Source organism: Acomys russatus, chromosome 5 (genome assembly GCF_903995435.1).
Source record: "Acomys russatus chromosome 5, mAcoRus1.1, whole genome shotgun sequence".
Taxonomy (NCBI): domain Eukaryota; kingdom Metazoa; phylum Chordata; class Mammalia; order Rodentia; family Muridae; genus Acomys; species Acomys russatus.
In genome coordinates this window covers 61176322-61199958 of record NC_067141.1, presented here as the reverse complement: position 1 = coordinate 61199958, position 23637 = coordinate 61176322, and the positions used below count along the sequence as shown (strand labels likewise).

The following is a 23637-nucleotide window of genomic DNA, read 5'->3' as shown; positions in this document are numbered from 1 at the left end:
CACTCCAGTCACCTCAGCTCTACCTATACCCTTGCTCTTCCTATAGTTTAGAATCTGTGCCAAGAAAGTCCTCGGCTGGTTCAGCTTCAGTGTTCATCACACGCAATCAAAGCGCCTTAGCTAACGGCCTCCATCTGGCCCCTGAATCCCTCCTCTGACAGTTTCTGCAATGCCTGCCTCCCTGTCTCCCTCCTTCTCTGGAATTACTTTGAGGAACAGAGTCACAGGCTTGTTCATCCTCACCATCCTTGTCCATATCAACAAACAGGAGAGAGAACCTGCCCAGTCCCAGTGTTGTCCTAGGAACAGTGGGGGACAGAACTGCCAGTGGGGGATTCTCTGCCTTCTGGGTGCTTCTGTGCACATCAAACTACAGGAAATTCCAAGGGCACCGAGCTCACATGGGAATGCAGAGCTTTTTTGGAACGAGGCATACACCGGTCACTCCATGTGGCGTTTTTACAAAACACAGACACTTGTGGCTGCAGATTATCCTGACCTTTAAGTACCAAACATCCCTTTTTTGGAAAACCGCCCACCCTTCAGGAGAAAAGGACTTTCCTTTCATCCCAGTTACTGTTTTCAGTAGAGCGTTGTCTTCACGTGGTCACCTTCACTCTGGCCGTCTCCTAAATCAAGATCACGTCTGCTTGCCACTTCTTTCAGGCTTAGACAATTTACCTTCCCTTCATCACACTCAGAAACCTCCCATTCCCAAAGCCCCACTCTTTCATGATGAATTCTCCTCCAGACGGATCCTATTCCAGAATGCAACCTGGGAATCCCCTGTCTGAGTGTCTTCCCTTATGTTTTCAGGTCCTATTTAACTTCAGTGGCTCTCAATGAATTAAATATGAGGAAAGGAAAGAAGAGCGTTGCATACATTTCCAAAGAGCTAATCTGTGCTTCAAAGGTACACATTTTAAAATGGGGAATATTTAGCCACATCTGCGTGTTGCTTACTTCTCTCATTACTGTGGCCAAATACCTGACAAACGAAGCCCCAGAGCAGAGAGGGCCCTTTCTGCTCACAGTGTCAGAGGGAGAGGGGAAGGCATGGTGGCTGAGCTAGCTCGGGCCATGGCTGCGGGGAGCCAGCAGCACAGCTTGTTCACCTAGTGGCAGAACATGAGGCAGAAGGCTTGGGACAGAGTGAGGAAACAGACACAGCTAGCCTTCAAGGCCTGTCCCCAGGAACTCACCTCGAACTGAAGTCACAGGTCTCAGCCTCCCAAAACAACACTATGTCTTCAAACACGTGAGCTTACGAGAGAGAGAGAGAGAGAGAGAGAGAGAGAGAGAGAGAGAGAGATTTCATACCCAAGCCGTACCGAGCTAGCAAGAAAACAAGGGCTAAAAAAAAAAATGGTAGCATCTGAAATCCCTATGGCAGGCAGGGGCTGTCCTGGGTTTCTTTGTTTTTTTATTTATTTGTTTTTGAGCAGCCAAGTTGGCCTCCAGCTTGTGTTCCTCCTGCATCAGCTTCCCAAATCCTGGGATTACAGGCAGGCACTGCCACGTCCCGCTCCTGTGTTCCTTACAATCTTCCCTCTGGGGGCTCTGGGCAACCAGATATTCCGAGCCTAGCTCCTTGGCAGGTGTATCCGGTCTCCCATTGGTCAGATGTGCTGGTTGTGAATCCAAGCGGCATGTCTAGCGAACCCCGCTGACTTATGGGTAATCCTTTTTCCTACTTTCCAGGGATACATTTTTTTTTTTCTTCCCTTAGGTCTGAGGTGATAGCTCGTCGTTATCTGATTTCTTTCCAAGAACTTAGTGGCTTAAAAATGGTTTGTTGCTCCTCCCATCCCGGGCACCAGGAATTTGGTCTAGAACCTGCTGGGTGGTTCTCCTGTTCTACGGAACACCTGAGTGCGCTCGTTCTGCGGCTTCCCGCGTCAACAGGCTGGGCTGAAGGCCACAGAGGCCTTGGTCTACCTGCCTGGTGCTTCACGGCTCCTCCGTGGGGCTGACTTGACAGCTGCAGCTCCTGATTGTCTCATGAACATCAGAATTCTCTTACATGGTAACCAGATTTTCCCCACAGACAGATGGAAGCCGCCGGGCCTCTGAAAGGCTAAGACCAGAACCAGCCAAACATCACTTTTTGCCACATTCTGCCCATCCCACACTCAATGGGCTTACGCTCTGGAGGAATGGAGTGATGTGAGCACACCTAGGAAACAGGAAGTTATCCTGGTTGCCTGCAGAGACCACCTGCCACACCCCTTTGCTCTGTATCTCTCTTAAAGGGCTCATGTATGTCCTCATTGTTGAAATGGCCATCTGGTCCCAACGAGGTCATCGATAAAAAACAGCTCTCCTTTGAGTGACTCTTCGCCGTCTCATTCTGCCAATGTTCTCATGCTCCATCTCAGCCTCTCATCCCCATCCTGAGGCCTAACATCTTGACCCTGACCACACTTTGCTGTTGTTAATGTAAATCCAAATGCTGAACCCCAACTTAAATCTTATTCAACCTTACTTAAATTTTTTTGTTTTGTTATGATGATGGTATTATATAAAGCTATCCTATATTATCATATATATGGTGAACACCAAATATTTTGCATGGTAATTAGCTTTCCCCAGAGACAGATAAAAGCCACCAGGCTACTGAAAGGCTAAGAACAGAACTGGTTGGCCATCATCACTTTTACCATGTTTTGAATAAATCACAAGGCCAGGGCTGGAGAGATGGCTCAGTGGTTAAGAGCACTGCCTGTTTTGGAAGCTAAAGGACCAGGGTTCAATTCCCAGCAACCACATGGCAGCTTACAACTGTCTGTAACTCCAAGATGTGACACCCTCACACCAAGTCACATAAATTAAAATTAAATAAAATATTAAAAAAAAAAAATCACGAGGCCATCCCAAACTCAAGCTATTTTATCATATATCATATATGTGTGTGTATGTGTTATTTATTATATGTTATCATATATTCTATATGTGTTATACCATACTATGTTATAATATAGTATATATTTGAGATATTATATATGTGATAATATATATAGCTAACAACCTTTTGATCAGGGTTGATAGGGTTTTTTTGCCAAGAGCTAAACAGTACTTTTAGCTTTTAGACCATACAGTCCCTGTTGCAACTACTCAAACTTGTCTTTTGCCAAAGGCAGTTATATGTGATATATGATTTTGCATACTCGTGTTCCAATAAAACTGTACTTATAAAAGTAGGCAGGGGGCCACACATGGTTCTTAGGCCATAGTTTGCTGATTACTGCTTTAGACCAAAAGATAAATTTGTTTCTCAATTTATCTTATCTACTGGTTAGCTAACCACTTGATAAGAATCTCACTCCTAACTGAGGGTATTAATGTGACCAAGAATAAAATACTTCTTTTATGCTCATAGTCATGAAAATGTGACATATTTCAGACACTTTACAGGAAGTGTCTAAAGTAGCCACCAGATGGGACTGTTGCCCTGTAGCAATGTCTCGGCCTCCTGGTGATAGGCTGTATTAGTTAGTTCTGTCATTACCTTGAGAGGCTGAAGAGAAGGCTCAGTGACCTTGCTGCTCTTGTGGAGGACCCAGGTTCAGTTCCCAGCACCCATGTGGTGGCTCACAACCATCTACAGCCTGTTCCACAGGATCTAACGCCCTCTTCCGGCCTCCTTGAGCACCAGGCATGCACATGGTAAACATACATACAAGCAAGCAAAACATTCAGATGCATAATAAAATAAAGTAAAAATGTTAAACACCCTCAAAAGCACCATGAGGAAAGAGGTTGTTCGGTTCACAGTGTGAGCACAGGTCATCAGAGTAGAGAAGCCATGGATGGAGTGGAGCTCCCGGCAGTTGCTTCAGAGTCAGGAAGCAGAGAAGCAAAAGCAGGTGCTCAGCTCCTTTGCTCCTTTGGATCTGGTCCTCACCACGGAATGGTGCCACCCTCAGGCAAGAGTGGGTCTCCTCAATCCCAACCAATCAAAGTAAACTCGCTCTAGAACCGCCTTCATGGGCATGCCCAGAGGGTTATTTTCGTGGGAACTCTACCTCCAATCAGGTTGACAGTCAAGCCTAATTAATCATCCCAGCTTGCATCTCTCCAGTCTACAGGCTGACTGGTTCCCCCTTTCCATGCATCTCTGTTTGTCTGAGTCCCACCTCTTCATGTGTGTTTCTGTGTGTGATTCTGTTTATAGGCTCGCTGACACTCATGTCCATCTGTGTGTAGTGCATCTCTAATGTCCGACATCTCTGTATACATGTGCCCTTCTCTTACCCAGGCCCTTCTCCCCTCCCACCCACCTTGTTTTTTTCTTTGATACTGTCCTCAAACTAACAAAGATCCCCCTGCCTCTGCCTCTGCCTCCCAAGTACTTGGATTAAAGGTGTATGCTCCTTGTTTCTTTCTTTCTTGACTAGTATGTCAGGTAGATTTTTTTCATAATTTAATTTTTTAGAAGATGTTTCCTGTTCTTAATTCTCAAAATAGATATGTTACATATCTTTCAAATCTAAAAAGCTTTCTATTTTATAAAAAGAGATATCACATGTAAATTATTTAACCTAGTACCTGGCACATAGTAAATACTCAGTGATTGCATTTTTTTTTTTAACCCCTCTATGTGACGGTCTAAGTCATTTTTCCACTCACATAGGTCACAATTACCAACGACAACAAGAACAACAAGTAGATCTCTCTCCATCAGTAATTCTTTCTTACCCCTCCCCAGGATATTAGCTGTCCACATCCTCTCCATCACTGCTCTGTTTGTACACATGTTTAGGGAGTTACTAAAATTGGGGCATGAGTGCGCCTTTTGTTCAGCCATAAGATATCTTAGTACTTTGCTCCTTCTCTTCTGTTCACTGTGAGGATATTTACTGGACAGGTGGTGTGCACTGGCTGGTGGAAGTGAAACAAGTAGGCATGTACCTACCTACCATCCTGACTCTCACAGTCTACTGGGGAAAACAGGCAATAGGCCAGAGAACAGGTAACTGCAGGAAAGAGGATGCAGGGATTAGGAGCTGGAAGAGAAGAGATGAGCCAGCTGTGGAGTGCCGCTGGAGGAAGCCGACCGAGAGCATGCTGAGCAAAGTCAGTGGGCAGCCGAGAGGCCGGGCCCCAGGCGCTGTCAATGCTGAGGCATTATTGGCTTTTCTCGGTCCCCGACAAAATATCTGACAGAGGCAATTTAAGGGGAGGGCATTTTATTTCGGCCAATGGTATCAGAGGATAAAGTCCACCATGGCAGAGAGCACATAGTGAAGCTGCTCATGGTGCAGACGAGAGTGGCTAAGGCTTGCTCACATTTTGGTGGACCGGGAAGCAGCAACTAGGAGCAGAAGGAAATCCTGGATTACTCCTCAAAGTCCCACTCCCACCTCCATAAGCCATGGCCCCAGTCCAAAAGGTCCTGCAGCCTCCCAAAAGAGCGCCACCTGCTGGGGACAAAGTGTTTGAGCACCTGTGCCTGAGCGGAGCATGGCTGACCCAAACCACAGCATCCACCCAAGACCCTCAGGTAGGCCGCTGGCACAATGTGGCTTACATGTTTAAAAGATGCTTTTGGCTATGGTAGGAGGAGATTAGATCAGTGGGACAAGCAAGGAAACGAAGAAAGGAGGCACCCCAGAGACAGTAGCAGTCGGTCGGGGAGGAAAGAAAAGAATAAAGCTGAGATATTTTTAGAGGTAGAAATGACAAGATGGGCTGATGGATTAGATGGGAAGATGAAGGGGGAGGGGGTAGCACTGAGGCTGGTGCCAGGCTTCTGGTTTTAGTGCCTGGGTGCCCATTTTGGGGGGCGGGAGAGCCGGATCAATCAATAGTTCCATTTTGGACGTGTTCCATCTCAGGCGCATGAGGGGAGATGTCAGGTAGGCAGTCGAATATATGGGTCTGAGCCTGAGCAGGAGATATAATTTAGGGGTTGTCAGTCATAGGAATGGATATGATCAAATAGTAAAAGAGCGAGCAAGAGAGAAGATGGCGGAACCAGAAGCCAGGCCTGGAGACTCCAGCAATCAGAGGGTAGGAATAGGAAAGGGACCCATCAGTGGGAGGAAAGGAGAAGAAGCCAGAGAGAGAAGGAAAATAAGACAGGACATTGCCAAGCCCAGTGAGAAGGCTGTCCTATGGGATGGTGGAGGGCAGTTGGGGGTGGCCACAGTGCCACTCACATCTAAGAGGCCAAAGGTAGTAAAGACAGACGGAGCCACCAATGACAGTAACTAACGCAGCTTTTTAGACCAAGGTTGGATGGGAAAGAGAAATGCATGATGGGAAAGCAGAGACCGCTTATAAAGACAACTCTTGAGAAATCTGGCTAGCCAGGGGAATAAATAAGGAAATCTGCCTATAGAGGCAGGACAACCAAGGGTGGGATGTTTGGGATGAGAAATAGTAGCATGTTTAGAGACTAGCTACTTGAACACTGGGGAGCGAAAGGTCACGCCTCGGGCTTGTTGTGATTTTTTTTTTTTTAATGATGCAAGCTTACAATTGTGTAACTATTCACAGTTTACCTCGTGTTGTCACACACACTCTCACACTCCTCACGGCTATCCTTTGAGGTGTGAGCAGCATTGAGCTACAGATGAGGAAGCTGAAAACTTAGACGGACTGGGTGGCAAGCTCAAGGCCAGAGTCAGGATGCACTCCCAAGGCGATGCTGGTCTAACCACGGCCGCAACACCCTTTGGTATTCAACACCATAGCTGTCTTTCAAGTACATGGGGCTCCGCCCCATTTCCTGACTCCATTTAACTGTTCTTCAAAGCCCGTTGGACTTATACAAATACAGTGCTCTCCAGCAAATGTCGGAGGAAAGAAACACAAAACCCCATGGCTTTCCCAGGCTCCTCAGGGTAGGACTGTGGATAAGTCACTTCGCCTCGGTGCTCTAGGGTCCGCATCTGTAAATGGGGCTGCTAATAGGACCAGCACCCTGGGCTTATCGTGACGATGAAGTGGGATTTAAAAGTGCACGCCACAGTTGGCACATGGGAACTGCTCTCTGAAGGCTGCCCAGGATAGCTTTAATACGTTCCTTCCTGCTTCACCTCCTCAGCCCATCCCTCGCCCTCCCTCACCTCTGCACACACACCTTCTTCACGCCCTCACTTCGATATACACACACCCTTCCCAACAAACAGACAGCTTCCCGTACATATATCCTCAGCCACACAAACAGAGAGACACATCACCTTACCCCCATGCCTCATCCCTCTTACTTACACACATACAAACATGTGCGCATGTGCACGCATGCGCACACACACACACGCACACACCTTGATCCTTCCTTTGACCCCATCCTGACTCATCCTGACCCTCCATCTCTACCCCTCACCCCCCAACTCTCACCACCCGTCCATCCTATCACCCATCACTTCATTCCTACACTCCACCTCTCAGCCCTTCACTTTCCTTCTCTCACCCTCCCATCCCTATCTCTCACATCCCCACGTACCCTCCACCTTTCGTCCCCGCCCCCACTTCTTTCTCCCCGTCTCTCCCCTAACCCCTTATTCTTGCTTCCCGTGTATGAGAACCTGCTGTAGCAGGCCCTAGGCATAGCACACGCTAGAGACACAGAACCTTCTGGACTCCAGCAGTACGCACTTAATGAGGGGAGGGATGTGGTACAGACACCTCTGCCCTCTGGAGAGCTAGCCAACGCAAGACGCTGCAGGGCGCCCGGAAGAGAGAAGGTCACATCTAGTCTGGCAGGTGGGGCTGACTTCACACAGGATGGTGGGAGAACATCCCCCATGGAGCGGTGGCCGCAGCTGAACAAAGACACAGGAACAGCCGGGAAGGGTAGTGCCTCTTCAGGGGCTGGTGAGGAAGCAAGCTGTAACAACAGCTCCCAGGAAAAGGGGGTAGGGGCTCATCCTGGGGAGCGCCTGGGAACAGCAGCTGTTGGTGCTATGAGGCCAGCCCAGCGTGGCTTGTTGAAGGAAGCACTCCCCCCACCTGGCCTTGCCCCACCTCAGAACAGACTGCGTGTCTTTAATTACCTGGGGAGGCATGACCAGACTGTTAGACCTCCTTCCAAGCCCCGTGTAAGGTTTGGGAAGCCCCTTGACATATGCTAACTGTGTAACCAGTCAAGACTGACCCAGCCTATCTACTTTACCCTCGACATCCCCATAGGAGGCACCCTGAGACTAGCACCCGTGATCTTCCAAGAAAAAACGATCAGATGCCACATCATAGTGACAGGGGCTTTTGCCCAACTCAGGGCAAAAGACTCCAACATGTGGGAAGGCCACGTTCCCCTCCCCTCCTGCTGGGAGCTCACCCCAGGGCATGGCAAATAGCTGGGTTACCTAAGAGGTAGAGGGTAAACGAGGTGTCAGTGCTGGGTGTTACGTGGGACACTCCAGCACTGGCCTTGCCCATCTCCTAAGCTTAGTCAGAGCCCTGGGACTGCAGGCCTTCCAGGCTGTCCCACTCAGCCTAGGGACCCCTTGTTCACCCCATTCTGGAAGCATCTTCTTGGGAGTAGTCTGGTTGAATGGGAGAGGGCAGGCCCGGATGCACGCCCCCGCAGCTTCATATAGTCCAGTTTCCATCTCACAGAGGAGAACAGTGGGGTCTGGAGCCCAAGGCCGCCACTCTAACTACAGCAGAGTTAGGGCCTCCATGAGATCACCAAGCAGAAAGCGTTGTGGAAAATTATGTAAAATGCTGTTAGAACGTGTGGCTCTTGTTGTCTCCACCACCTACGTGAAGTTCACGCACATCCCTCGGAGCCACTACTTTGGGGAAGCTACCAGAGAAATCAATATGCACAGGACTGAGTGATGATGTCATAGCGTGGGAAGAGCATAGAGTCCTTAGCCTGAAGAGAGAAGCCCAGCGGCCACTTACAGGTTGTGTGACCTTGGCCCTCACCTGGCCTCTCCAACCCTCAGTTTCTTTTTCAGAAACATGTCCTACCTTTCCCTTTCTGGGTTGTGCGTGGCTCGAGCAAGAGAGTGAATGACAGTGCGCTTAGTGAGGCCAACACTTACTGAACACAATGGTCTGATAAGGCAGGTGCAGTGTGATGGGAGAGTGGAGGGCCTGGGACTTTCAAGGCTGGCATTTAACACCTAAAAGTCACATCCCTGGGGGTGGGGTTCGGAGCCAGCTGCTGACAGGGCTGGAACCCAAGTGTTCCGTCTCGCCTGCCCTGGCGTGTCTTTAAAGGTAACTGCACCCTTGATACTCGGCTCTCAGACACACTTCATCAAGGTGTCTAAGGCACACACCCTCCATCACCCGACGCTGACTCAGCCTCCATGAGCTGCATCTCCCCTTTCACTCTGTGGGTGCCAGAAGGCTCTTGGCCAGCCACCAGCATCCCCCAGACTTCACTGGCTTCTAGTGACAAAGGAGAGAACCAGGTCGGGTCTGTTTCAGGACTAAGAAAAGAATTCTCCCAAAGACCCAGGTGAGATGAATGTCCTCCTTGGGTCATCTAAGCCAGCACTGTTCATCGTAGACACACTCAGCTGGAAACTCAGGCCAGCCGGCAGCCCCTGGTGAATAGGGCATGTGGGTTTCTCTGGAGATCCTGAAAAGCCAGTGTTCTGGAGTCAGGAGGCATGGTGCTTGGCCATGCTGTCTGGGAAAGTCTTGGATACCTTCAATGATGAGGTGATGCTGACTATGGGGCATCTGAGCCCACAAGACTCAGGTGCAAGCTCAGAGGTTTCACTCAGTAAAGACTTAATGAGCACCTACTATGTGCCAGGTGCTGTTCTAGGTACCTAGAGCGCCACAAGGAGGAAAGGCTGTACTCTTGCCAAGTCAACATTCCAGAGGGACCAGAGAGAGCAGGGAAAGATGAGCCAGAAGACGGAGACTGGTTGAGCTGTGGGGGAAATGGAGAAAGAGTAAGTGGGTAGAGGAACAGGTGCAGGGAGTACGGTCAGAGAGAATCAGAGGAAGTCGGGGAGGGAGCCAGCTGTGTGGCTGTTGAGACCAGCACCCCACATAGAGGGCACAGCAAGTGGAAAGCCCCTAAAGCAGAGGGCCATGCTGTCTGGGAAAGTGTGAGGCTTTGGTGTGACAAGGAGGCTGCACGGGTTCAGGAGAGACAGGCCTAAGAGATGAGGGGCAGCTTTAACTTTCCTCCCAATTCCCTAAAAAAAGAGCCAGCAGGTTTGCCTGGTAGCCGTCAATCCTGAGATGGGTCCTCTCCCATCCCCAGAGCTGTCGAATCTCGGTGTTTCCTGCTAGCCAGCGGATGCAGCCTTCCCCAGGGATCACTATGGAGGGTGAGGGCTCCTGGGAGATCAGAGAGATGCCTGGGTGCAGGACTGACACCTGATTCTGTTTTCCCTTCGGAATTACACTCAACTCCTCTGGGCTGAACGTTTCAGGCGGGCCTCGTCTGTGACGTGAGTTACCAGCATCATGGCCTCCCACACCGGTCTCACCTGTTTTTTCGTTATACATCAGGTTAATGAGGTCATCAGTAGGAAAACGGCTTTTACCTTGAAATGGTCACGGTAAATGTCAGGGAGGTTTCTCTGCAGCCAGGCCCTTAGCTTAGGCCTTGTCCCTGGCTGCCCAGCCCCCCTGACCAGCCTGCTCATTGAATTTGTTCTAAACGGCTCTGATCTACTCTAGCCTGAGGTTTTTTTGTTTTGGTTTGGTTTTTTTGTTTGTTTGTTTTGGGTTTTGGGTTTTTGTTGGTTGGTTGGTTGGTTGGTTGGTTGGTTGGTTGTTTTGACCCAGGGCTTCCTGAGGCAAGGCTCCTTCCTTCCTGTGCACTCCAGGGGCCAAGCTGATCCAAAGTCAAACTGCCTGAGCCCATCGCCCTGCTCCAGTGAGCTGGGTGGACCTAGCCACTCACCCCAAACCCCTCTCCCCCATTGCTTCTCCAGGTACAACGGCCCCAACCTGGTTTTGAAGTACATTCGAGCCCAGAAGCGGCTAGTGAACATTGCAGTGGACGAGCGCAGCTCACCCTACTACGCTCTGAGGGACCGGCAGGGGAACGCCATTGGAGTCACAGCCTGTGACATCGACGGGGATGGCCGTGAGGAGATCTACTTTCTCAACACCAACAACGCCTTCTCAGGTGAGGGTCGGGCTCTCAGTCCTCTCCCTGCCCCAGTTAGCTCTTTCCTTCACCGACAGCCCTTTCTTTGGCCAGTCTCCATTGCTTCCAGGATCTTGTGTTCTGAGCAGAGACCCAAGGATGACCCTTCAGCTCCTCTGCTGGAGCTCGGGGTTTCATCATCAGGACCCTGCACTAGGGCAGAGGGGCCCCCAAAAAAGAATCTTCTCCCCAAGACTGGCCTTCTGGATTCCAGAAGTGGTCTGGAGGAGCTGGAGGACCACACAGAGATGGTGGGGCAGCCGGAGGAGAGGAGGGCACCTTTTCCATGCCCCTCTGCCCCAGTCCAGGGTCCCGAGGACGATTCTCATGCTGCTCCGGGCCTTTCTCAAATGCTCTGGAGTCCTTGTAGATTTTGCCACCTCAGCTTTTAGCCTAGCGCAAGGATTCCTCCAACAGGTTCCTGTGTGCCAGACAGAGACTCTGGATGCCAGGACGGGGATGGGCACACAACTCCAAGGAAGGCTGACCTTGGAGTTCTTGGGGCCTCTTCTAGCCCCCATGACACCACATGCATCCCTGTTAACTGAAGCTCTATATAAATGAATTCTGGCTTCTCTGGTCTGGGCGTGAGCCTGCTATTCTGACTGCTCCTGGGCTATCGGGTACAGATGGCCCAGGGACCACACCGAGTGGCCGGGAAATGGATGTCCATCAGACTATGAGTGACTGATATAAAGAATGTCCTCTGTGTGCCAGGCCTTGACCCGCAGCCCTTGGAGCTTTATATAGCCAACCTCAGGCAGGCTCATAGCAGTCTGATTATTAGCAGTCTTACATTACCTTGAAGAAACTAGGGTGTTAAGAAGCTGGCTGACTCTCCCAAACCCAATGGCCTTTAAGTCTCAGGGTTCAAACCCCAGGTCCCACCCTAGTCTGTCCTTTGCATCAAGACATGCTGTAGCTCTTCTCAATCCCATGTCCCAGGGACAAAGAGGGAGCCGGGCTACGGTGGACACTCAGCATTTCACAAGTTAGGGGCTTGAGACTGTAGATCACCCCCTACCCCTGTCCCACATTTCCTCAGACTAAACTGTACTCATCAATAAGCCCACTCCTATAGGGCAGTTAGGTAGAATTTGTAGAGCGTCCCAACCATGGCACCTCCTAGAGGTGAGGTTGTCTACGTACAGGAACCTTCCAGATGGCAGCTGATTCTTGGTCTATCTAATCTGCCATTTAGATATCTACAAACAAGCACTGTCCTGAGTTCCTCGAGGTCCAGGAGGCTACCAAGTGCCTGGCTATGGGACCCTTTGCCCCTCAACACTCCCCAGCAACACACGCAGGCTTTCCCTGGCTTCCAGTCCCAGTCTAGCATCCCGCCCAGGCTGCCCCCTGGAATTTGAGTTCAGCCGGTTGCATGAATGAGAAGGAATAAGGCTGGGGCCCTGCGCCAGGGGCAGGGGTGGGCGGGCAGGCTGGCTGGGAGCCAGTCTTGTGCCGCCAAGAAACAATGAGCCACAGCCCCGAGTGGTGTTTTATGGGTTTTCATCTCATCTTGCCACCGAGTGAGGCCTGAGAGATGGTAATTATCCCAACACAAATATCAGGGCATGATTACCCAGCTGGATTTACTGCCCTCTCTCCACCAAGCCGAGATTGGATTAGGGCGCGATTAATTGATGGGCTGATCAACTCTTTAATGTGGGGCAAGGTCAGTAAAGGAGCAGAGTCCGGGATGCCTGCAGAAGGGATGGGTCCCCAGGATGGCCCTGGAAAGCCAGGAAGCAGGAACAGGGACAACTGTCCTAAGTGGACTTTGCTGACAGGATGCCAGGGGAAGGTACAGCTTCCCCCAAGCCAGTGGCCTTGGAGGAGGAGACCCTAGGGCTGTCTCTGAGGCATCCCTGCCTAGAGTGCTCACTATGAATCCCAGAGCAATGGCTCTGTAGAGGTTCGAGGGGCGGGGCAGGGCGGGGCAGGGCGATGTTGACAACCTCCAGCTGAAAGTAGGATAGGACCCCAATTTTCAACGCCACACTGCAGCCCAAGACGATGGCCACTACCTGGGCATCATGCCAATTATGTAGTCACCCAAACAATGAATATCCCCTGTGGATGCTCTCATTTCCTGGACAAATTGCTAGTGACCACCTACTGTGTGCCTGCACTGTTGTGGGCCCTGAGGGTGCCTGAGTGTGTGGAAGTCCTTCCAGAGGTACATGCTTTTCCCCCACAACAGCCTGCAGTTTCTCTCAGCATCCAACATCCTCTCCCGGTCCCTCATTTCTAAGCCCCATAACAGAGAGGGTTACCGTGTGACTCCCATTGGCCCCAGCCTGGTCTTTACAAGCTTAATTAAAATTGAATAACTAAGTCTCAGGAAGAAAAGGTGAGCAAGCCACTGCCTAAGCAGAGAAAAGAGATGTCAAAGGGAGGCAGACCAGCCCGAAGCCTGGGAGACCTGGCTCTAGGAGAACGGCACCAAGGCACCTGAGGGGCAGAGGCAAGGACAGCAGCAGTGCCCAGCAGTCTCAGGCCCAAGGGTACACCTCCTGGTGACCTTCTGTGGGTTTGAGGGATGTCTGTGGGTTTCAGTTAATTTTGTAGTTGAGTAATCCATTGATTCATCAACATGGGCTGGGCATGGAGCAGGGGCATTTGTGCCATGTCAGCGCTTTCTTGGGTCCAGACCAGACAGTACTCAGCCACTGCCACCTTGCCCTCTGTGAGGGTCCTGAGAGCTTCTTTGGGAGCCCTACCAGCCGGTAAAGTCACATGGCCTTTGGGGTGTTGACAGTGCTGTGTCTCTCCTTCAGCCAGCTTTTGGGATGTTAGCACTACAGTCCCTAGAAGCTCCCAGGACCCTACAATGTCCTCTAGGCAAGCTCTTGACCCATCTGTTTTGACGAGTCTATAGAACAGGAACCGAATGGGCCTCACACACTCTTCTATCTCCAATGGCTCTACAGACCATTTTAAAAATCTTTCGGTTACCTGCACTCCTCCCGGTGGGGCCAAACTGCTGTGCTAACCCTTCCCCTTTCTCCTACTTCCTACATGTTTGCCAAACTTGTTCAAACTTGCTGTTCCTAATTCCTGCAATGCTTCTCCCACTGATTTTCTCAGGGCTCACTCTTCACGTAAGGCCCCCCTAAGCACCTTATCTCAAACTATGCCCTGACTTCTTTAACTGGCTTATTGCCTTCATAGCTCTTACCCGTGTCTGGAAGTGGGTCATATGCTAGCTCTGTCCAGCTCTCCTACTTTGTCTTACTCACCATTGTACTCCAGAACCCAAAGAGGTGCCTGTCACTTAGTATCAAATATAGACTCTGGAGTGAACAGCCAGGATACAGGATGAAAAGAACTTAGCTTGCTCCTGTATTTGCTAAGCACTCTCTGACAGCACAGGGTGATTCTGTGGCTACAGGAGGCCAGAGTCTCCACAAGTGCCCCGAGAAGAGGATGATAGGCTTGCTCCAGGCCACAGCAGAGGGATCTAAGCAGCAAGAAGACTAGGTGCAGGGGAAGACGGACATATGAGGGCCCCATGTGGGCTTGGGTCAACAAAGCTTGAGAGCTGGAGAGAAAACAGGAGAAGAGGACTAACCATAGTCCCAGGAAGGCCCAAGCCTGGAAACCCACGTGTGCTGAACTGACCTGGGAAAAGACAAGCCAGGGTGTTTCCATCTGCACCGGACAGGAGGGGACAAGAAGCAGCCAGGACCTCCCTCCACATGTGGGGGCCTGAAACCTCCTTAGTTCTTAGGCAGATTCATCCCCCCTGGAGTCCCCACCCTGCCCACATCACCACCTGGCCCTGACTGGGAGTGTGGTGGTGGGTGAGTCACCACCTATGAACCCAGCATTTACTTTCTTTACACTCGCTCAGTTAAAAAGATGAGCTTCAGACTTGTGTGTGCAAGGCACTACTGCAGTCCCTGTTCCTGGTGACTTGCCCTAGAGGTACACACACACACACACACACACACACACACACACACACACACACACACTAACTCTCTGTGATTCTTCTTTGAAAAGTTCACAGCCATGCTTGGGGTGGGGTGTCTTATCTTCCTTCTGAGAGCCTCTATCTTAAACCTTATGCTTAAACTGGTATTAAAATATCTCTATTAACTCCCAGCTCTGCTTCATAGACCTCACCCTCTTGTATGTACACAGCGGGCCCTGATCACAGTCCTGCTGTTTGCATTTTCAATACACTTTGATATTACATCACAAGAGCACACAGAAGGATCCCACATTCCTTTATGGCTGTATAGTACACTCCCATGTGTAGATTTGTCAATTATTGAATCACTCCTCTATAGGTAAGCACTGGCCCCCTGCACTCTCCTAACAAAGAGTGTCACTTAAAGAATGAGCTAGCACAATCCACCATTTCTCATGATTCCGAGGCCATGTGTAAGATAAGCTTACAGAAACAGTGACTACGGCTCAGACTGCCAGATTGCCCTCCCTGGGGGCAGCACGTACCACACAGCTCTTGTGTCCGACGAGCAAACACTTGCCAAGGCTTCGCCAGCACAGTATTTCATCCATTTTGTTTTCAGTATTTGCCAATCTGATAGGGGGGAAAAATTGATTTCCAAGTGTAGTTTTAATTTTCATTTTTCTTAAATGAGTAAGGCTGAGAATATTTTTATATATTTGACTCTCTTGTCTGCTCCGAGCCTTTGCCTATTTTTTTCCTATTGACTATTGGTCTTTTTCTTATTGATTTGGAACACCTCTTTATAAATTAGGAAAATTAGCCCTTTGTCTGAAACACATTTTGTGGTTGGTTTTCCCAGGTTTGTCATTTTTTGTTTGGCTTCACTCATAGCGGGTTTTGTAATATGGAAAGCTTTCATTTTTTACGGACTTGGATTTTAGGCTCTTCCTGTGCAGCTTCTGGGCCATGTCACACCTAGAGGGACACTCTGTGTTCTGCAGGGACACTTGTAACCTCCCAGAGAGGAGACAAAGTGTCAGTCACCATACTAGAGAAAAGAAAGGATCTGAGCAGGCTGCTCTCCCGGCCTCCTCTGCCTACACAGCAGATGGGCCATCTGCTCTCCGGAGATGCACCTCTTGCCCAGCCCAGCAGCTCCTTCAGCGAGGCTGGCTCCAGCTGCACCCGGAGGGCCTGCACCTCACTACCCATAGTGTGATGCCTGTGCTGGCAGCTTTGGGATCAGCTGGACACTCAGAAAAATGCAGGTTCTCTCAGGCTTTACCCCACACCTGCTAGCCCAGAACTGCCATCTCCAGGAGCCTCCTGTGCCCCATAAGTCCAAGATGTATTTTAATGCACATCATCTCATCCGTTTGTGAGTCTCCACCCTTTTCTTGGGCCCCGAAATGGATTTCTGGGTCTCTGGATCCCCAGCCTACTTTCCCTTAGGTACGGAGTCCTGGCTCTCAGCTGTCCCAGTTTGGTCCCATTTAAAAGACAGCCTCAGAAATTGTGCACTCCGTGGCCAGCCTGTGTTGTGCCTCGTCCCGGGTGACCAATGAGCAGCGTGCAGGGAGAGAGGCCACGAGAGCAGCACCATAGAGCATGGCAAAAGCCAGTGTGGTGACACATGCCTCTGGCCTCAGCACTGAGGAGGCAGAGGCAAAATCAGGAGTTCAGGGTCATCCTCAGCTACGTAGTGAATTTTGAGGATAGCCTGTGACATATGAGATCACGTTTTCAGAAACAAAAATTGGAGGCTGGGGAGATAAGTTCTTTCTTCAGAACCAACAAAAATAAGACAGGCACTATACCACACAGAGGTTCACTGGCCAGCCAGCCTGGCCCTACTAGGCATACTCCAGGCTAGTAAGAGACCCTGTCTCAAGATGAAAACAAAACAAAAACAAGGTGCTCAGCTCCTAAGGAATGACACCCAAAGTTGTCCTCTGACACACACATACACACACACACACACATACTAGGACCCAGAGTACATCAGCTGGTCTCAGCTAAAGACCCAGAGTTTCTCCCACCAGCCCTGTAGCACTGGCTGAGAGGGCTTTGCCACACCATGCCAGTTTGGAAATGGGCGTTGCCATCTGACAGCAGCCGTGCAACTTCAGGCAAAAGAGTTGATGCCTGAGCCCCCAGTTGATCTGTGTGCCACGCATCTTCCTGGGGGAGATTCTGGAGGAAGCTAAGGATGCTGGCAGGGGAGCCCCAGCAGGGTTTCCTTCTTTACTCTGGGCTAGAGGGAGGAAGAAGAGGTCAGGAATCTACCAGGGACCACGTGAGCCTGAGTTCGTTCTTTTTAAACACATCCTTTGTCTAAACTAGTTCTTTGTCCCTCTGGGGCCATCACTGCTCTGCTAGCTCTCCATTGACTATGCCTTGTGAGGCATTTGAAACTTAATGTCACGGTTGCCTCCTGGGATGTGGTTTGTTGAGGACTGGCCTGGTCATGCCCTATAATTCCCTGGAGGAAGGGGAAGCACTGGACAGAGATGCTCTTATTGTTTATGGAATTTCAGCGTGTCTGGCTTTATTGGAAGCACTTTACAGACATTAACTCTCTTCTGCTCATAACAGCCTGATGAAGAGGTAGCCAGTCCCGTTACCCCATTTCATAGCTAAGAGAAGGGTAAGTTTATGGCTCCCCAAGATCAACCCACAAAGGGATGCTTCTGGCTGTCACAAAGCCACCAAGCTGTTTAGTGGTAACCTCTGTGCCTTAGAGTCCCTAGACTTACCTCTGTGACACTGACCCCAGGAGGCCCCCCGCACCTGCCTCTCAACATCTTTTTCCTGGGCCCCCATCCTTCCAATGTCCCCTCCAGGTACTCAGGAGAGCCCCTCTCCACTTCCCACACTACAGACAGGCCCTCCTCTTTCTGAGTACTGGCCCACTTTCATGTGGGACCCTAGGACAAAGTGCAGCTACAAGGAGCCAAGAGGCAAGGCCCACTTTGGTACTGATTTGGGCCGGGGGCCAGGGCTGGGTGTTATTGCCTGTGCCATCGACCCGCACAGTTCGCTGTTTATCTGTCTTCCTGACACACCTAATTACCCAGGTTGCAGCTGCCAGCGCGTTTGCTCTTCCTAAATCACAGGCTCCCAACCCTCCTGTCGCCCAGGCCTCCAGGCCTCTGCCTGCACAGGGGCTGCCATTGATTTTGCCGTTCCCGTTTATGATCTACAAGGCTCCACATCGCTGTTGCACATTTTACCTTAATTAGTTTATTCTTCTAGGCATCTCTGGTAAGCCCAGAAGCCATAAGACCAGTGAGAGGGACATACCAACAACACAAGGTACCCAAACTCCTTGCCTACCAAGCCCAAAGCCCATTCAGACTTCAGCACCCTAAACAGCGACTTGCTAAGCCAGAGCCAGTTTAGCTAATGGACAGTCTCCAGAGAAGGGCTCCATGGCCAAGTACATCTGGGAGGGGCTGCGCTCAACAAAAACAAGCAGATAATCTGTTGCAGCCTTTTCAGATTTTTAATAATTTGATAACTCTTGAGGGGTATGCAATCTTTCCCAAACTTGGAAGATCATGGAATTCTTGCTCCAGGCTATGCACAGAAGCCAATCTTGCCTGGCCAAGCTTTGGTGCGGAGTATTTGGTGTCATTTCAAGAAGTGGGTAGTGGAGCAAAAGGGGGCCCCAGTGTGACTGAGATGGAGAAGGATTGCTCTCTGCTGGCAGAGGCTGGAGTCCTGCAGGGGCCATCTTCAGAAGCCCCCAGGCATGTGGAAGCAGTGGCCAGCCTGCTACTGCCTCCCATAGCCACAGTGATGACAGCTATAACACAAGTCATTTTCCACAGATCTGAAATCCAGAACATCCTGGAAGCCTCCAGCACTTCTTTTTTTTTTTTTTTTTTTTAAGTTTGCTGGAAACTCACTACATAACAAAACCTGTCCTGAGCTGATGTGAGCTATTTATAAGCTCTGTTTATCCCACTTAATGTGAATATTCATGTTTCACTGCAGAAATATTAACGTGTTTAATTATGGGGTGCCACCCCCAGTCCCTGCTGGGGCGTTATATAATCAACAGTGTTCCTACCATGTTACCTTCCTACAAGATGAGGGAAGAGTCTAGGTTTCTGAACACATTAGGCCTCCAGGGACTTTAGTGAGGGCATATGTCCCTGAGAAGCTGTCACTGTGCTCTCTCACCCTGTCTGGCCTGTGACCAGGCTATATATGTGTCTTCTCACAATTGCCACAGTGACACTGTGAGTGAGGACAGCTATTACCTGTCATTCTTGGATGAGGAAAGGGAAGGGCTGGAAAAGGAGAAAGAAGTTTCCAGCACCCCAAGTCTACACACACACATACACACACTCAAGCACACACATACAACACACACACACACACACACACACACACACACACACACACACACACATCAGTGTCCTTCCCAAGACACAGCAGCTTTGTGCAAACCTGCATCTGTGTCTCCTCTGTCACTTCCACCTGGTCCTCCATGGGTGGTCCTTGGAGTGAGCCACCTGGTGGGTTGGGTACACAGTGCTGCCACTGCACACATTTACACATGCATCTACACCCCATCACACACCCTTGTACCCTTGTTTGTGTTATACATCCACTCTCAGTGTCCCACCAGTGCACACTTGCTCCTGTGTGTTCTCACCACTCAGCTACACACATTCCCATGTTCACGCTGACTCACACTCATCCCGAACACTCTCACTTCCACACTCGCACTCCTTCTCCCACATTCACTCTCACTTGCACACCCCAATCTCACACACTTACCCATTCTTATACTTGCAGTGATTTACACACTCGCTCTAACACACTTGCACTCCTATCCACACCTCCAGAATCACTGACTACCAAGGCTGTGAACTGCAGATCTGGGGTTTCTACAGGATTTGGAATATTTGGAATGAGTAAATTATCTCTGCCTGGTACAAACCACCCTTAGGGGACTGTGTCAAACGTCTGCTGTATAGCCATCCATGCATTGCTCAGAGCACACTTGAATGTGGTCACTGCCATCCTCATTCACAGATAAGAACGCTGAGGCTTAGAGATGCTGAGCAACCTGCTCAAAGTCCTGGATCTAGGTCTAACTGAGACTGGAACTTTTGCTCACTGATTCTAAACCCCAGGATATAATCACTGTCCCCCAGCCAGAGTCAAGTTCACAACTGGAAGCAGAAAGGAGCCTGGCCTGCAGAGGACTTCCTTGCCTTTAACCACCTGACATCTTCAAGCTCAGCCACCTCATGGAACATGCCAAGAGGCAGAACCGGAGACCCCCTGTCCCCTGACCACTGTCTACCACCCATCCTTTCCTCCTCTCTCCAGGTGTGGCCACGTACACTGACAAGTTGTTCAAGTTCCGCAATAACCGGTGGGAAGACATCCTAAGTGATGACGTCAACGTGGCCCGTGGAGTGGCCAGCCTCTTTGCCGGACGCTCAGTGGCCTGTGTGGACAGGACGGTGAGTGCAGGGGCACATGAGGGCCTGGGAGGAAGCAGAGGGCCCAAGGCTGTCCCAACTTGGTAGCTCCCAAATGTCCCACACAGAAGTAGAAGCGAAAGACTAAGAACCAAGGCGTGCAGAGTATGTGACAATGTATCTTTCACACCCTTCTTGTGTGCAACCCTCCCAGTGACCCAGTGACCTCGTTGGAAGCAAGAGGGGGTTTTATCATCATGAGTATCAGATTGGGGGAGGGGGCGGTGAAGCTCAGCTTGGAGCAGTGGCTTAACTGGGAACCGAAAATAGGTCAGCGACATGTCTAAGACATGAACCAAAGTCCAGTACTAAATGGAGTGCTCATTCACCGTTCAACTAACATTAAATGCTTCCTGTGGGTTAGGCATTGAGTCACGTGGCCTCCTGTACATATTTTTATAAAATTTAAGGTGTGACGGGGGAGTGCAAAAGTGGTCAAGGCATGGTTACCTGAATGTTCTGGAACCTTGGTCCATCGATGGTTCCGTCAACACCTTCCTAGTACATCCTACCCAGAGGTGTCCAGCCCAAAACGTGGGGAGGCGTGGCTGAATAGGAAGTAGGGAGAGGAACTGCCATCTGTGCCCTGAGCTGGGTCCCGGAGACCCAGCCCTACCAGAGACAGAGACTCCTGAGAAAGTGATCTGTCCATCCTGTCACCTGCTCCTCCACCACCCACCTGTTTGGCTCTATACCAGTGATCCCTGCAGTGGGGACACAGCTGCTGTGCTGCTCCGTAGAGCATCTCTGGCTCCAGTTCTGGGGCTGAAGGGGTAGGCTCCAAGTGATGGCACAGAGGGATTGGGATTCAGTGTGAATGTTCACAGCAAGGGCCTCCAGGCCTTAGGAGAAGGCAGGTGCCAGGTATAAATATTTATTTCTTAACAAGCTGGTGCTGAGAAGAGAAGCCAAGCTGGGCTGTGAAGCCACATTTAGCCCTGACCTGAATCCATGCCACCTGGACTCCTGCCTGGTGGGAGGGGACAGTGAGGCGGGTCTGAACAGCCCTGAGAGTATGGAGGGCCTGGGTGCCAGATCTGGTCACAGCTGGGGACCTTGTCCACCCTCCTCCTGCTTCCCGCCTCCCCGGTCAGGACTGAGCCCTCCCACACTGGCCAAGGTAGGAAGTTCTCCCAGAGCTGGAGGGAGGAGCTGGAGGTTAATCACAGAGATTCACTCTGTGTCCTAGCAAGGTCATCCACACACTGGCGTTTAACCACAGGACAAAAGCACTGTGCAGAAGACAAAAGGGAAAAGGGGTGACATCTCAGCACAGTGGGGGGGAGGTGCTCAGAAGCTGCTTGCTTCCTGCTTGGCCTCACTCCATCCTCCCAGGCCTGGAAAACTGGTGGGGGTGGGGGGCAGAAGCCGTTCAGTAGGTCACCAGGGGAAGAGGTGTTTTCTGAGTCCAGCTACCACTTTGGCCATTCCTGGGACCTAAGAATTGAGAGTGAGCTAGGAGAGGCCAAGGCCAATGTAGAAAACTAGAAGACAGGAATGCAGTGTGGCACAGAAAACACAAAAGCAACGGCAAAGGACAAAAGAAAAAAAAAAAGCAGCATACGCTTGCGCAGCTAACCATGCATGGAGCCCTGTGTGTGCCACAGGCCTCTTCTTTCTGAAACTTTACAATAAGCCCACGAAGTACAAGCTACCATTATCACCTTTTACAGATATGGAAATTAAGGCTTAGAGCAATTAAACAACTTGACCTTGGTCACATAATAAATGGCAGGCACGGCTGGGAATGGAACCCTGCCTGCCCGAAAGCTGAGCGGTACACCTCTTCATCTCTCTCTTGTCCTGGCTCTGGGTACAGTGATAACGGACAGACAGGCTTTCCTGAAGCTCCCTTCAAAGCATCTTTGCTTAGCCCCACAGCCCGTACCTGGGCTTGCTGGTCAGTAATTCTCAAAGTGTGGCCCCCTGTTGTTGGCATACACACTGCTAAGGAATGAAGATCCAGAGGCTGTGGGGATGACTCTGCAGGTAAGAGGGCTTGCGGCACAAGCATAAGGACCTGAGTTCAAAGCCCCAGATGCCACATGAAAAGCTAGGCATGTTTCTACAAGTGTTTGTAACCCTGGTCCTGAGGGGTTAGAGACAAGAGGATCACTGGGCTTGCCAGCCACCAGCCAAGCTCCAGGTTCAGTAAGAGACCCTTTCTCAGGAGACTGTAGTGGACAGAGTCGAATAGGACAACAGTGTCCTCGTCTGGACCCTGTGCATGCACTGACAGGAACAACCCCTGCCTGCTGTATCTTTCAGACCAGCTGAGTCCGAAATACCCAGGAATAATGCCCAGAGGCAGTTCAACTCCGGGGGAACTGACAGGGAGCTACGATGTGTGCTGAAGTGACTAGGTCACCGGCCCAGCCACACATCCCTTACTCCTACCCTGCTCCAAACCTGGAAAGCCGTCCTGCCCTTTATCTCTGCTGCCTCATCACTCACTCACCTTCCTGGATCGAGTGCAAAGACAAACTCTTACAAGAGGCCTTCCCTGGTCAATAATGATTATGCCTCATGTTTACATAGCATTTTTATCTTTTCAAAGACCTTTCACATGCATTGTCTCATTTCTGCTCCTCCACTGCCCTGCCAGGAAGCAGGGGGCAGTCTGAGCCCCATTTAGCACATGCAGGAGACAGCCTATAGACCTTGATGGATCTGCCCAAGGCTAGGGAGTCATTCAGGGCCTGAGGCTAGACCAGGACGAGGCTAAAAACCTCTGGCAGGTGCTTTTCTGAGTCTAAAGTCACTGGTCAGCAGCAGCAACCACACACACACACATATCTGTTGCCCTCACTCTTTTCCTGGTAGTACTGGGATTTGAACTGAGGGACTCATTCATGCCAGGCGACCACTGTGCCACTGAGCTACGGCCTCGGCAGCACCCGGAAGTCTGTTAGATGTACACATACCACAGGCCCACTCCAGAGCTCTGGAGTTGGGAGCTCTAGGAGTGGGGCCCAGAGTCTGTGTTTAACAAGTCTGCCAGGCGATTCTGCTGTTAGCTCTAGACCCAGCAACTATAGAAGCACCTCCCATGCCTGGAAGCATCTCACCCTCTTAGAATTACTGTGGTCAAGTTCACATGTGAATTTCCACCATCTTCTGTAACTATA

At 50.5% G+C, this 23637-nt stretch overlaps 1 protein-coding gene across 1 annotated transcript in view; it reads left to right on the top strand.

Annotated features, from left to right (window-relative positions):
• The window catches only part of Crtac1 (cartilage acidic protein 1), a 122744-nt gene that overhangs the window by 62082 nt on the left and 37025 nt on the right, over nucleotides 1–23637 (top strand). The window contains exons 2-3 of the mRNA XM_051146583.1: nucleotides 10866–11062; nucleotides 20355–20491. Of these exons, the coding sequence (XP_051002540.1) occupies nucleotides 10866–11062; nucleotides 20355–20491 (334 nt within the window). The remainder of the gene's footprint in view (nucleotides 1–10865; nucleotides 11063–20354; nucleotides 20492–23637) is intronic.